Here is a 12,633-nt window from a genome sequence, read left to right as displayed (position 1 = left end):
ATATTAAAATTAATAAGGTCAAATTAATACAGAGAGACTGAATTATGTTCCCTTCAGAGAATATATCTTCTTTTCCAGTTTCCTGGGAATATTTACTAAAATTGACAAGTTGTTAGGTCCCAAGAAGATAGCAGTAGACTCTAATGCAGAAACTGTACAGGCCATACCCTCTTTGACAGCAAAGCAGTTAAACTCGAAATGTGTAACAAATGTTAAAAACAACAACAGCAAATATCAAAATACCTGGAAATTTGAAAGCATAATTTTAAATAGCTCTCCAGTGAAAAATGAAGTTAAATCTGAAATTGCAAATTGTTTATAAATTAGAACACCCTACTTAAAAATTTGAGGGATATGGATGAAGAAGTATTCAGAAGAGAAGTCACAACCTTACAATTGCTAGGAACCGCGTCCATCATTAAATTAGACAAAGTTAAAATGGTATTCAACTAAAGAAAGTGAAAAAAAATTAAGGAAATAACAAAAACTAACCAAAAAATCATAAAACGGTAAAGGAGTAAATTAGGATTTAAGTGCCTTGAAAAGACTGATAAAATAAACTAATTCTGGAAAAACCACTCAGAATAAAGGGAAAGCACAGACACACAATGTTATGGATGAAAAACGATAATACTCCACACGGGAAAATCTGAAAATCTTAATGGAATCTTTATTAACAAACTTAAATGGCCCAAAACTCACAGAATAGGAAGAAAGTCTGCAGAGACCAATGAGCCTGGAAAACATTTTAAAAGGTGTCAAAGAATTATTTCCTAAAAAGGCACTAGACTTGGACAGTTTTACACAGATTATAAAAACATGAAGGAGCAAAAAATTCTCAGTATTATTTAAACTGCTTCCAGGGCATAGAAAAAAAGAGAGCAAGAGCTCCCCAAGTTCTTGTTTTGTTTTGTTTTTAAAGAAATTAACATAAACCCAACACCAGAACCTGACAAAGCAGGACAAAAAAAAATCACACAACTACCATCTTCACAATGAAAAATCTGAAGATAGGAGCAAGCCAAATTCAGAATATTCTTCATACTTTAAAGCTCTTTTTATTATACAAGTAAGACATGAGACCTGTAGAAAAATCAGAAAATACAGACAAGAACACAAAATAAAAATCTACCATAAACGAACCCACCATAAATAACCACTGTTAACACTGGGTGGAGATCTATATTAAAAGAACACTACACTATGCCGATACCAGGTTTTTCTAGAAATGCAAAGAGAGCTAAGACATTAACAAGTCTATGAAAAAGATTTGTCTTACGTCATGATAAAAACCATTTGATCATCTTGACAGATGTGAAAAAAAGGAACTAAATAAAATTCTAACATCCATTACTCATAAAGCTTTCAGCAAACTAGAAAGACATCATTTTAATATATAAATTCAAATGTTAAGAATATCTTACACTGAGAGTCAAATTTATACTTCTAGAGAAACACTAGAAGTATTCTTGCTAAGTAAAAAATACATTTATGAAGAACGTACAAAACCAGAACAATTATATACATGTTACTTAACGTTCTTCCAAAAGTGATCAATGTGATAAGGAAGGGAAATAAGATAATTAAAAATATGGAGGTAAAATTATCATCACCACAGAACCATTATCTACCTGAGAGAGGCAAAAGAATAACAACAAAACCATTAGAAGAAAAGAAAACTCAGTAATTGGCTGGTTACAAGATGAACCACCAACTGCCACATTAAATAAACCAGAATACGCACTCACTGCTCTCTATGCAGAGCTAAGAATGAGGTAGATTGACGTGTACTGACCCAGGAAGATACCCGAGATCTATTGCCAAGTAAAAAAATGCAGTAAATGGAAGAGTTGTAGTGTAGCATATGCTCAGAAGGATAAAAGAGAAAAACATTTTTAGAAAAAAAAAATTGGGGGACTATGCACCAACTGTTGACTATCTTAGGGCAGAGGGATTTTCATTTTGAAATTTGAGTCTCTCTGTCTTCCCCTAATGTGTACATTTATACCGCTCTTATGCTTTAAATAAAAGTCAGTGAGTCTAATTTTCATTTAAAAAAAAAAAGCAGTGCTTTATATAAACAGTAAGCAGTTGGAAAATACAATGAACAAGAGAGCTCGTTTACAATAGAAGCGCAGTTTCAAAAATTACCCATGCTAGAAAAAATATACCAAGGTTACATAATACTTTATAAAGTTACTGAAATCAAAGTTGAAATATTATAAAGATGTTACTTCTCTCTGAAGAATTATAGGAGTAAGCTATAAATTTTTACATGATCCAATGCCCAATTCTTCTAAACATTACAAAATGATCCCAAATTTCTTTTAGAAATAGTCATATACAAAAAGTACTAAAATTTTTTTGAAAAGGTTTAATTCGTGGAGACATTTAGTCTAAACATGTGATGGCAAACAGTGGGGTACCAGTACCAGACGTGTCGCACAGAAAGCTCGGAAGGACACTTAATGATATAGAAGGATTGGGTATACAGTAAAAAATGGAAGTTCATATCTGTAGAGAAAGGACGCATTCCCCAATTTGGAAAAAAAAAATTCTTGATGGATCATAGATTTAACTTTTTTTTTTAATTGGCCTATTTTTTTTTTTTTTAATTCCAGTACAGTGCCTGCACTAATATTCGTTTCGGGCATGCGATATAGTGATCAAACAAGCCTCTCTCTCACTCACTGCTCATCATGATGTGTGTGCTCTTAATCTCCTTTCCTTTGTTCACCCATCCCCCACCCACCATAGATTTAACTGCTTAGAAACAATGAGAGTGTAGGAATAAAACCCTGATGACTATTTATACAGCCTTAGAATTAGGATCCGAAAGCTCTTCATAAGCCTGGCAGCGAAGGTAGCAGCGTGAAGGCAAAGATAGGTCTGAATAAAAAGAGAGAGCTGCTGAAATGTCTCAACATTTTCACAAGCCGGACGTACTTTTTTTTTGTTTTTAGAGATATTTATGGGGAAAGGAAGAACTTCTTAGAAATCACTAAGAAAGCTACACATCTTATGAGAAAAGGGGCCAGAGGAGATGAACAAGTGAAGTACAAAAGAATACTTTCCAATCGATAGTTTTGCTAGTGAGGGTCACACTTGAATCAAACAACGCATACCGAAACGAGTGCCGCCGCCCCACGGGAACACCAGTGTTAAAAGGGGAGCAGGACATTCTCACACAATGCTGTGGGAGTATAATTTGGAATCATCTTTCAGGAAGGCAATTAGAGGCAATATATATGAAAAGTCCTAAAAACATGTGTAGCCTTTTCTGTTAGTCCAGATAGGACATGTTACGCTGCAGTGACAAATTAGCCCTGAAACCCCAGCGGCGTGATGCCCGAGGCTTACCGTTTACCCCACGCTCCATGTCTGTGCAGGCGCGTGGGTGGGTGGCGTGAGGGGAGAAGGAGGTTCTTCTGCAGTCCCTCAAGGACCCCGGCTGACAGACGCCCCAGGGCTGGGACATCACCCCGTGTGTAGGCAAGGGTGCACAGCCTGGAGAACGGGTCATGGGCACCTCACAGTCTCGGCCTGGGAGCTTCCCAGGTCTCTTCTGCTCAGGTCTCACTGACCAGAAGGTCACAGGACCCTGCATGACTTCAGATGAGGGGGCTGGAGTGCAGTCTCCCGTGTGCCCAGCAAGGACAGGAGGAGAAACGGAGCAGCTGCTCCCCACACTTCGCAACTACCGAGTCCGATTTTAGAAATGATCTTCAGTAAATCTGACAAGTTTACAAAGATGTTAGACCAACGGATTTCATCATATCCTTGACCGTGACCAAAAAAAATTGGGAACCACCCAAGTATCCGTGGGAAAACCCATATAGACATGAAAAATGATGAAATTTACCTCTTGAGTGACATATAGTCATGATATAATGTCACAATTGAAAAAAGTTACCAAACAGTTATGTATAACATAATTGTATTTCATGAAAAAGAAATGAAATGAATACAGGCACATAAAAAAAAGTCTGAAAAGAAATATACTAAAATGTTAACAGTGGTTATAATCAGATGGTCTAATAGCAGGTGATTTTTTTTCTTTTCACTCATCTGTAGTTTCTTTTGAAAAAAGTATATATTATTTAGGTTCCAAAAATGCATTTAAGAAGGGGAAAAAAAAAAAAAAAACATGCCCTCATACTTCTGGGAGAGTCCACATGACCACCTCATACTAATCATTAAATTTTTATATTTGATAGAAGATATGCCTAATGGGCTGTTATATCACAAAACATTGCTACAATTTATTTAAAGTCAGGACTTTACATTGAAAGCAGTACAACAGGGTAAAAATAGTAACACGTTCCCCACAGCTGCCAGTCATTAGACCTGTCAATCATCTGCCAAAATGTCCCACAGTCTGGCCTTCTGCCAGATGTGCCAGGGGTCTGTGTGGCCTGGGGGACCACTTTTCACAAGGCTCTGAATCATCAAAGAGAGTAGGGCTCTGTACAATTCGACCCAAAACAAAAGACACACAAACTCTTCTCCTCAGAAACAAGATTCCAGAACATTCAGCATCACTACCAAGATTATCAAAGACCATTCTTGGGTATCTATATTTTTTAACTTAAAACATTTCCTTATAGTTTCTCCCACTTGTTCCAATCTCACACACACACACACACACACACACACACACACGCACACGCACACACTCCTAAGTTCACTAGAACATTCCATCCAGCTGCCAAATTATTACCAAAGTCACCTTCTTGCCTGGCTGGTTTTTAAAGAGGAAAACCCCATACCCTTGAGACAGGTGTATGGAAAAGACATGTAAAGAACATACATTTCTGCACAGGATTCCCTCTCTGTGATGCCACCGCCACCGCCCCTCCAAATATATGATGTTCCTTTTGAAGAAATCATGTACTCAGAATTAGGCTCCTTTTAAACCATGCTCATCATTTAAAAATACATACAATGATTTGCAAACTTCTAGTTTAAATTGTCAGCACTTCAAAAATCCAGTGACATTTCAAGGAAATAAGAGTCGTGACTTTTAGAAGGACCAATGGCACAAACAACCCACTTTCAGTGACGAGCAAAGGGCATGACGGTCTCCATCTCAAAGGGCAGACTCTTTTGAACACCTATTCTAAAATCCCATCACAGCTGCCCCCTTTTAAGGTTCACCCCAGTACAGTCTGTGGCCTGCCCGGTGGCTGGCTCTTATCCAACACCACCTCAATTTCTAGACAAAAGCAGTCCCTTAGAATGGGCAGATGGCAGTGTTTCCAGAAAGTGCCTGAGCTCTACTCTGTACTACCCCAGACTCGATGCTTCACTCCAAATACAGTATCTACCCACCGGGTACCCCCAAACCTCAAGGCAGAGTTCACCGGCTGTCTGAGTCTGCAGCAGTCCACAGGGAGCCTGGACAGTCCTCCTGGGGGTCAAGCCAGGTCCCGCTCACCCTGCTGTAACCATGAGGCTGGCCTGCTCCTTCCCCAGAGCTGGCTCCAGTCCGGGCAGGAGTGGGCAGCAGCTGGACAACCTCCCAGCCGGAACCCGGCTTACCACTCTGCCCTCTCAGGGCTCCCCACCTGTTCTGGACAATCCGCTCTACCACCACCAAAGCAAGCCAAAAACAAAGAACTTGCAATGTTTGTGTTCTGCAGATCTGGCCTCTCAGAGCATGGACATTGTTTTAACCAACACGCTCTTAGATCTCTGCAGAGCCAGAGACATTCAAACATGGAACTTACAGTCTGTAATGACTATAAATATAATTCTGGTTCACTCGTTCATAAATCATCACTTGCTGTGAACATATATTAAAATAACTTAACTGCAATGTGCCCTCCTCAGGGTCCCAGAGAATGTTTTTCTTGGCACGCAAAGGTCACAGGAGCAGAGCAGTGGCATGGCGCCCAGAAAGACACCGGACCAAGGTCCGGAAGAGCTGGATGTGGAGCCTATGAGGCTGCTGGGTGACGGGCATGTCACTGTCTGTCTCTGCAAAATGGGGAATGACACTGCCCAATGCTCTCACCCACCTGAGGTCTAACATGACAGCATGCAAGAGAGATGGGCCACCCAAGCTTCAGGTCTCTGTGGATGCTGGCTCACTCTACCTTCAAGGCGTGACCACACTGTCCCAACCTGTCATTTGGGGGCTACATTCCCTGGACACTAGTAAGACCCCCCACACCCCCGCCACGTCCTTCTCAATTTTGATGCAGTTGGGTCATTACTTAGAAGGAAAATTATTATTATTCTTAAAAATTATTTATTCAAGAGAGAGAGAGAGCATGAGCAGGGAGAGGGGCAGAGGCAGAGGAAGAAGCAGACCCCCTGCTGAGTGGGGAGCCCCACAAGGGGCTCAATCCCAGGACCCTGAGATCATGACCTGAGCCAAAATCAAGTTGGCCGCCTAACTGACTGAGCCACCCGGGTGTCCCAGGAGGAAAATTATTTTTAAGGCCCATTATGATGAAGGGGTTCCACAGTTCACCTTGCCTCCTTCAGGCCCCAGGTTTCACAGATGCAGGAAAAAAGCTAATCCCTGCTCAGGCGACCAGCCCTGGACACATCAACCTCAGGAGATGTGACCTGGCAAGGAAGCGGGGTCGTGGCTCGACATGGCCGAGCAGCATGGCCTGGCTGGCGGGTGCACGAGTGCGAGGCGGGTGTGAGGCCCATGTTCGGCCTCAGTGAGGGCAACCAAAGGACATCTGTGTAGTTAGATGTTCCCGTAAGTGAGGGCATGGAACTGGCTTGGGCAGAAGGTGGGATACACGCAGCACCCATGGGACCCACCCTCGTGGTGCCAGGGCCTGTCTCTCCACAGACCCTCTGTGTTGCCCCCAGGGCCATCTTTTCTTAAATAAAGTCAGAGAAGAAGCACTAAGATCTTTAGAGAAAAGCAGAAGGGAGTGAACAGCCAGCACTCTCCTATAGCTGGGGTGCCTTCCCCGCTGAACCTGACATCCCCCCCCCCAAGGGGAGCCCCTCCTGCTCTTGGCTCCTGGGCTGCAACATAAGAGGCCACAGTGCAGATCCTACCACCTGGAAGGCGCTGGCCACACTGCCCAGGGACCACGGGTCCTGACCATGGAGGGTCACAGCAGCCCACCGTCACGGTGCTGCCCCCGCAGAGCTTCCCACTGCCACCGCTACAGGATGCACAGAGAGCTCTGGCAACTCTATCTTCCTGTGACTGTGCCCCCACCCCACCCCCAGCAGGCTCCAGTCAGCCAAGACTGTTCCTTCCAGATCTGTAAGTCACTGAGCAGACGGGGTGGCGGGCATTGAAGCCCAGAGCTAAGGTTTTGGGATCCCAGCGTGCACTGCTCCCAGGCAGCTAGCTCCAGGTCCCGTCTGCTGGTAGGTGGGCTGACCTGTCCTAAGAAGAAGCCCCTGGAGCCAGCGCTGGGCCACGGGGCCGAATCATGGCCAGCCCAGCTCTCTGGGCTCCTGACCAACAGGGAGCTGCTTGCTACTCCCCTGAGAGCCATCTGGGACTCCGGGGAAAACGCAGGCCAGCAGCAGCGTATGTTAAGTCACCAAGAGGTACCACCGGAGCACAAGATCCGGAGACCACCAGAGACCATAATTTCCATTTTGTCTGCCATGAGCCCAATGTGTCCAAGCGGAGCTGCTCCCCAGCCTGCAGGTTCCCCCCACACACACACTCCAAGGTGCCCAGGTGCCCCAGCTGGCTGCCTTCCCTCCCTCATCCGGACAGGAGCTCTCTGCTCAGAGACATGGTCTCAACAGCAGGGTTCATCCCAGGGCCTGGCTCACATCTGTGTGTGCCCACCTGCCTCCTCAGGCTGTTTCACTGTTCACCCAGATCCACTAGGGGGAAATTCTAGAAACTCTTTCTAGAAGGAGATGTTCTCTTGGTGGTTCCCAAAGCAGGCAAGGGGGGTAAGGAGACATCAAAGACTCCATCACACAGAAAGGCATTTAGAAATGCCCATGGCCAGGGATTCAAAACATCTTGCCACATGCAGGGAGCCCAGACGCCCCCGGCCCTGCTGAGAAACTCAGTAAGAGAGGAGGGCTTTATGGCTCTGGTCCTTTCCTCAGCAGGAACAGAAAGAGGGCAGGGGCAGAAGCTCCTGTCGCTAAGGCCAAGGCTCAGCCAGTTTGAGCAGACTCTCTCTTGAGGACTCCTGTGCTTTATTTCTTAGTTGTCCAGTCCCAACATGGGGTCCCAGCCTACATCCCCACCCTAGAGAAACAGGGTGGTCCCAGTTCAAAGGCACCGGGGGCAGAGCAGCATGGATGGGCTAGTGAGCGGCCTCGGACCAGCTCCTGCTGCCTCCTCTGTCACCCACCCTGTCCGGGGACACCGGGAGGCAATCCAGAAGCTGGACTGCACACCATCAGTCGAACTCCTGTCCAGCGCAGCAAGAGGATGGACTGTCCAACAGGGTCCGATGGACTCCGCTGGGGGGTTGATTAAAACACTAAGTGCTGTTTAAATGTTTAGTTGAACAAATATTTATTGAGCACCTACTCTATGCCAGGCACCGTCACCGCGTGTGGCTCCCACCGCACAGCGATCTGCTCCGAAATTAAAACCCGGGAAAGGAACGTTGTGGCAACCCTACACACCAGAGGTGGGAGGGAGCGGGCAGAGGGCAGGCAGGCGGGCCCCGCGCGCCCCCGACACCTGTTCTTCCTCGACCAGCATCTACTAAGTGGCTGCTGGAAAGCATCTTGGTTCTGACCCGGAGGACAGCTGCTCCCCGTGCCCCCCCGCCCCTGCACGGGCGCCCGGCCGACGCTCAAACACTCCACGCGAAGGTGTAAAGCGTGTGCGTATTTGGATTAGAAAACACCTTGCTCAGTTGGTGCGGTTGCAACAGCCCTTGAGAAAGATACAAACGTCCCCGCCCTGACCGCGTGACCGCGGGCGGGGGACCCGGCGCGGGTTCCTGAGTCCGCGGCTTCCCGGGGTCCGCAGCCTGGCCAGGCCGGAGAGGCGTGAGCGACGGCACCACCCACCACCCGAGCGCAAACGCGACCCCGCCCCCGCCGCCGCCGACACAGGCTCGGCGGGGACAGAGGCACCGCCCCTGGGAGGACACCCCGCCCCCATTCCCGCCCCCGGCCCTCGGACATCGGGCCCCGCGCGGACAGAAGCACCGCCCACGGGAGGACGCCCCGCCCACCCCGCCCCCGGCCCTGCCCCTAGTTGTCGGACCCCAGCTTGGAGAGGCCGCGGCGGAAGTCGTGCAGGTCGTCGATCTTGCTGTCCAGCACCTCCAGGAAGCTCTTGAGCTCGACCTTGAGGTGGCGCTGGCGGTACTTACTCTCCTCGATGTCCGTCTTGAGGGACCGCACCTTGTCCTCTAGGTTCTGATTGTCTCTCTCTGCCGCCTGGAGCGAGACGAACGGGAGAAGGGCCTGGAGCAGAGCCGAGGGGGCGCGTCCTCCGACACCCCGCCACAGCCCAGCTGTCCCCTCTACCGGGCCTGTGACTGGGAACATCAGCGCAGAATGGGGGGCATCCCGGTGCGCCCCGCTCTCCTGCCTGTTCCCCGGCCGAGGTGCTGACAGGCAGAGCGCAGGACCCACTGTGGCCTGGTAAAGGACGGCCCTACACGGTGCAGGGCTCGGGTCCTGCGGGAGGAGCCGGCTGCAAGTGGGCCCTTTCACAAAGGCCCAGCAGACGACATCTACAGGCCCTCCTCCCAGAAGGGTCCACAGAGACCACACGTGAGCTCCGCTATGGGAGAAAGAAACGGGACAAACCACGCAATGACTTGTTTCCTTGGTTCCACGGAGAGGCCAAGGCCTCCCTGTCCTCAGTGAGGCAGGATGGGGCGTGCCAGACTCAGGGCCGGCAGTCCCCACTCTGGAATCAGGTGGTGTGACTGGGAAGCCAGTTGGGCTCCTCCTAAGGGCAGGGTGGCTTTGAGTCCCTAACGGAGGCATAGGCCAGCACCCCCCACACCCAGTGAGGGGCTGACTTTCTGGGTTTGCAGGAACCAGCGACTGATACTGGGGTTGTACACCTGAATAACATGCTCCTGAAGTAGGGGGAGGTGAAAGAGGGCGTGATCAGGAATCTGAGGCCAGTGAGGGGCACCGCTCAAGGTCATGTTCAAGGTCACTGGCTGGGGAGTAGAGGTGGCCCTGCGCTGGGTCTTACACTCTCTGCCCTGCTCTCACCCCGCTCCTCACCGCCCTAAGGCTCCATGGAGACTTCTGGAGGTGGGACACGGTCCCTGCACTACGGCTCTGCACAGGCCACTTTGACAGAAGCACAAAAAGCACAAGCCAGTCTGCCCCCTGCGGGGGCAGAGATGGCATCCGTCGTGGGGAGAACTGCGGGCTTCTCCTGACTAGAAAGTCACTCTTCTTTACCAGGGGAGCTGTGAGAAGGGAGGCCCCAGAGAAACGAGTAACACCATGGATGCCTTCTGGTCTGGGCCAACGTGAAGGGAGGCGGCCCTCCTACCTCTAACTTCTCAGAGACGTATTCACACTCTGACATGAGCTGAGGTATGATTTCACTTTGTTTACGGAGGTCTTTCAATTCCTACAAGGGACGAAATTTGAAAAAGGATATGAAAGCAAGTCAGATAAAACGTCTTCTTGAAAACCTTAAAAACCCACGATCTGTGTGTACATTAGCAGAAGCAGCTCTTGGAGTCTACACCGTCCTCGATAATCACAGAGGTGGTGGAGTCAGTACTCAGCACGCGGTAATCTCGAAGGCTGAGTGTGTCACATGTGTTCCCGCGGGAAGCTCGTACACCGCCACAGAGAGACGGGGATTCTCAGCATCCCCCTCTTCTAGGCAAACTGAGGCCGGGAGGCTTGGTGCCTGGTCCAGTCTCCAGCGTCTGTGCACTTAGCGGTCCTGCGCCCCTCTCCCCCCAGAAAACAAACGCCCGCACAGCGGGGGCTCTTGCTGGCCACTTCCGAGGACAGATCACCTACAAATGTTTCCGACTGCTTCGTCAACGTCCGGCTCCCACCTTGCGTTCCAGCCTCGGTGCAGCTCTTGGCTGGCCCCCCATGCTGCCACCCCCTCCCCCCCGGGGCTGGTCACACCCCCCCCACCCCAAGACACCTGCCGTGTCCCGGGAGCACAGGGCCAGCGGGAGCCTCCACTCACCGTCTCCTTCTCCCGCAGCTCCGACTCCAGCTCCTCGATTCTCCTCTTGAGCTGCGTGTTCCTCTCCTTCTCCCGGTTTATCTCGCTGCACTGCTCCTCCAGCTCGTCAATCTGTGACACACCCGCAGGCTGAGGCCAGGAGGCTCCCCCATCCCGGCCGTTCAGCACGGCTGAAATTCACCACGGCTGTTTACGCTCTCAACGAACCATGAACTAACCCACTTATGTGTTGTTCCCTGTGGCTACCAGCGGACCCCGTGTGGCTCCCCCGCGGGGCTGCCCGCCCTGCCCTGCGTGCACAAGACACCCTGTCTAACGCCAGCAGAGCCACGGCAGTCACGAAACCTGGCCACGGGATGCTCCCGGCTTCCGGTTCCCACTCACCGCCACAGGGAGGAACGGCACTTTGCTTTAAAGGACTTGTCTCGAGTAGGGACCAGGTGTCCCACGAATCTATCTGCTTCTCCCCATAATGACTTTTTACATCACTTGATCATGTCCTGAATTATTCTATTTCATCTGAAAGGATTAAGACTGCAGGGAAGAGAACTGATCAACGCTGTGGGCCACCAGCCACCAAATGAGATGCAATGACACTTCAAACATTTTAAGCCCGGGTGACCTTTCCTTACTGACGCACGCAGGAGGGGCCTGGCCTGTGGCGAGCCTCCTCCGGGAGAGCTGAGAGGTACAGGCTGGACGGGCGAATCCCCAGAGTGCCTTCTCCTCCCCTTCCAAGGCCTGACCCCTCGGAAGGGGTTCAAAGGCCTCACAGCCTTGGCCTTGCGTTCCGATGCTGAGCGCTTCCCAGCGACCAGAGCGCGTGTGCAGAGTACGAGGCAGAAGGGAACCAGTAATAATGCAAAACCCCGTACTGGTAGGGTCCCACAAGCAGGCGGGAGTCCTCAAGGCCAAGGGCGCTGGGTGGTCACAATGACGACACTTTCAGAGGCAGCTGCACGCCAGTCCCCGGGGTCTGAACCCTCAGCCCCAGGAACCACTGGGGACTCCACCACCTTCTACCTGGTGTCCTGGAAACCAAGTTCCCAGTGCTTCCCAGTCAGGCAGCAAACTCTAAGGAGTGTACTTCCTCTCCTCCCCCGTCACACTCATGCAAAGGGACAGAGCCAGCTCCCTGCTTGGAAAGAAGACCGGGCATTCGATCCCACTGGCAGCCTGATCGGCCTGGCCCCGGCAGGGAACGCACGGAGTCAGCACTTGGCCCGGTGCCCTCGCGGTCAGCACTTGCAGCGTGAAAGAGAAACAATGACAGGAGGCAGTTTTATGTGCCATCTGCAGCAAAGATGGGCGAGCAGGGGAGTGGCCTCTGGTGGCCCCATTCAGGCTACACTCAGGGCAGCTTACAGATGGGGGGCCAGGGAGAGTGAAGACCTGTCTTTGGGTGATGTGTCCCCCTGCCACTTACAGGGTAGCCGCTGCCCACGGCCTGCCAGACCAACGTGCTGAGTATCAAAGCATGGCCACACAGGGACCCCGGGTCTCCATGGGGGATTTTCTGGCAGCGGTGG

The 12,633-nt window shown here is 50.0% G+C and overlaps 1 protein-coding gene across 2 annotated transcripts in view; it reads right to left on the bottom strand.

Annotated features, from left to right (window-relative positions):
• Positions 1 to 2,572: 2,572 nt before the first annotated feature.
• Positions 2,573 to 12,633, bottom strand: part of HOMER2 (homer scaffold protein 2) — an 85,474-nt gene continuing 75,413 nt past the window's right edge. For both annotated transcript variants that reach the window (XM_047738399.1, XM_047738400.1), the window contains 3 exons: positions 11,105 to 11,215; positions 10,442 to 10,522; positions 2,573 to 9,357 (listed from right to left, as the gene is read on the bottom strand). In XM_047738399.1, coding sequence (XP_047594355.1) covers positions 9,169 to 9,357; positions 10,442 to 10,522; positions 11,105 to 11,215 — 381 coding nt within the window. In that variant the 3' untranslated portion in view covers positions 2,573 to 9,168. The remainder of the gene's footprint in view (positions 9,358 to 10,441; positions 10,523 to 11,104; positions 11,216 to 12,633) is intronic.

This window comes from Lutra lutra, chromosome 7, assembly GCF_902655055.1.
Source record: "Lutra lutra chromosome 7, mLutLut1.2, whole genome shotgun sequence".
In the NCBI taxonomy this organism is placed as follows: domain Eukaryota; kingdom Metazoa; phylum Chordata; class Mammalia; order Carnivora; family Mustelidae; genus Lutra; species Lutra lutra.
The sequence above is the reverse complement of the archived record's forward strand: the minus strand, read 5'-3'. Positions and strand labels throughout refer to the sequence as shown.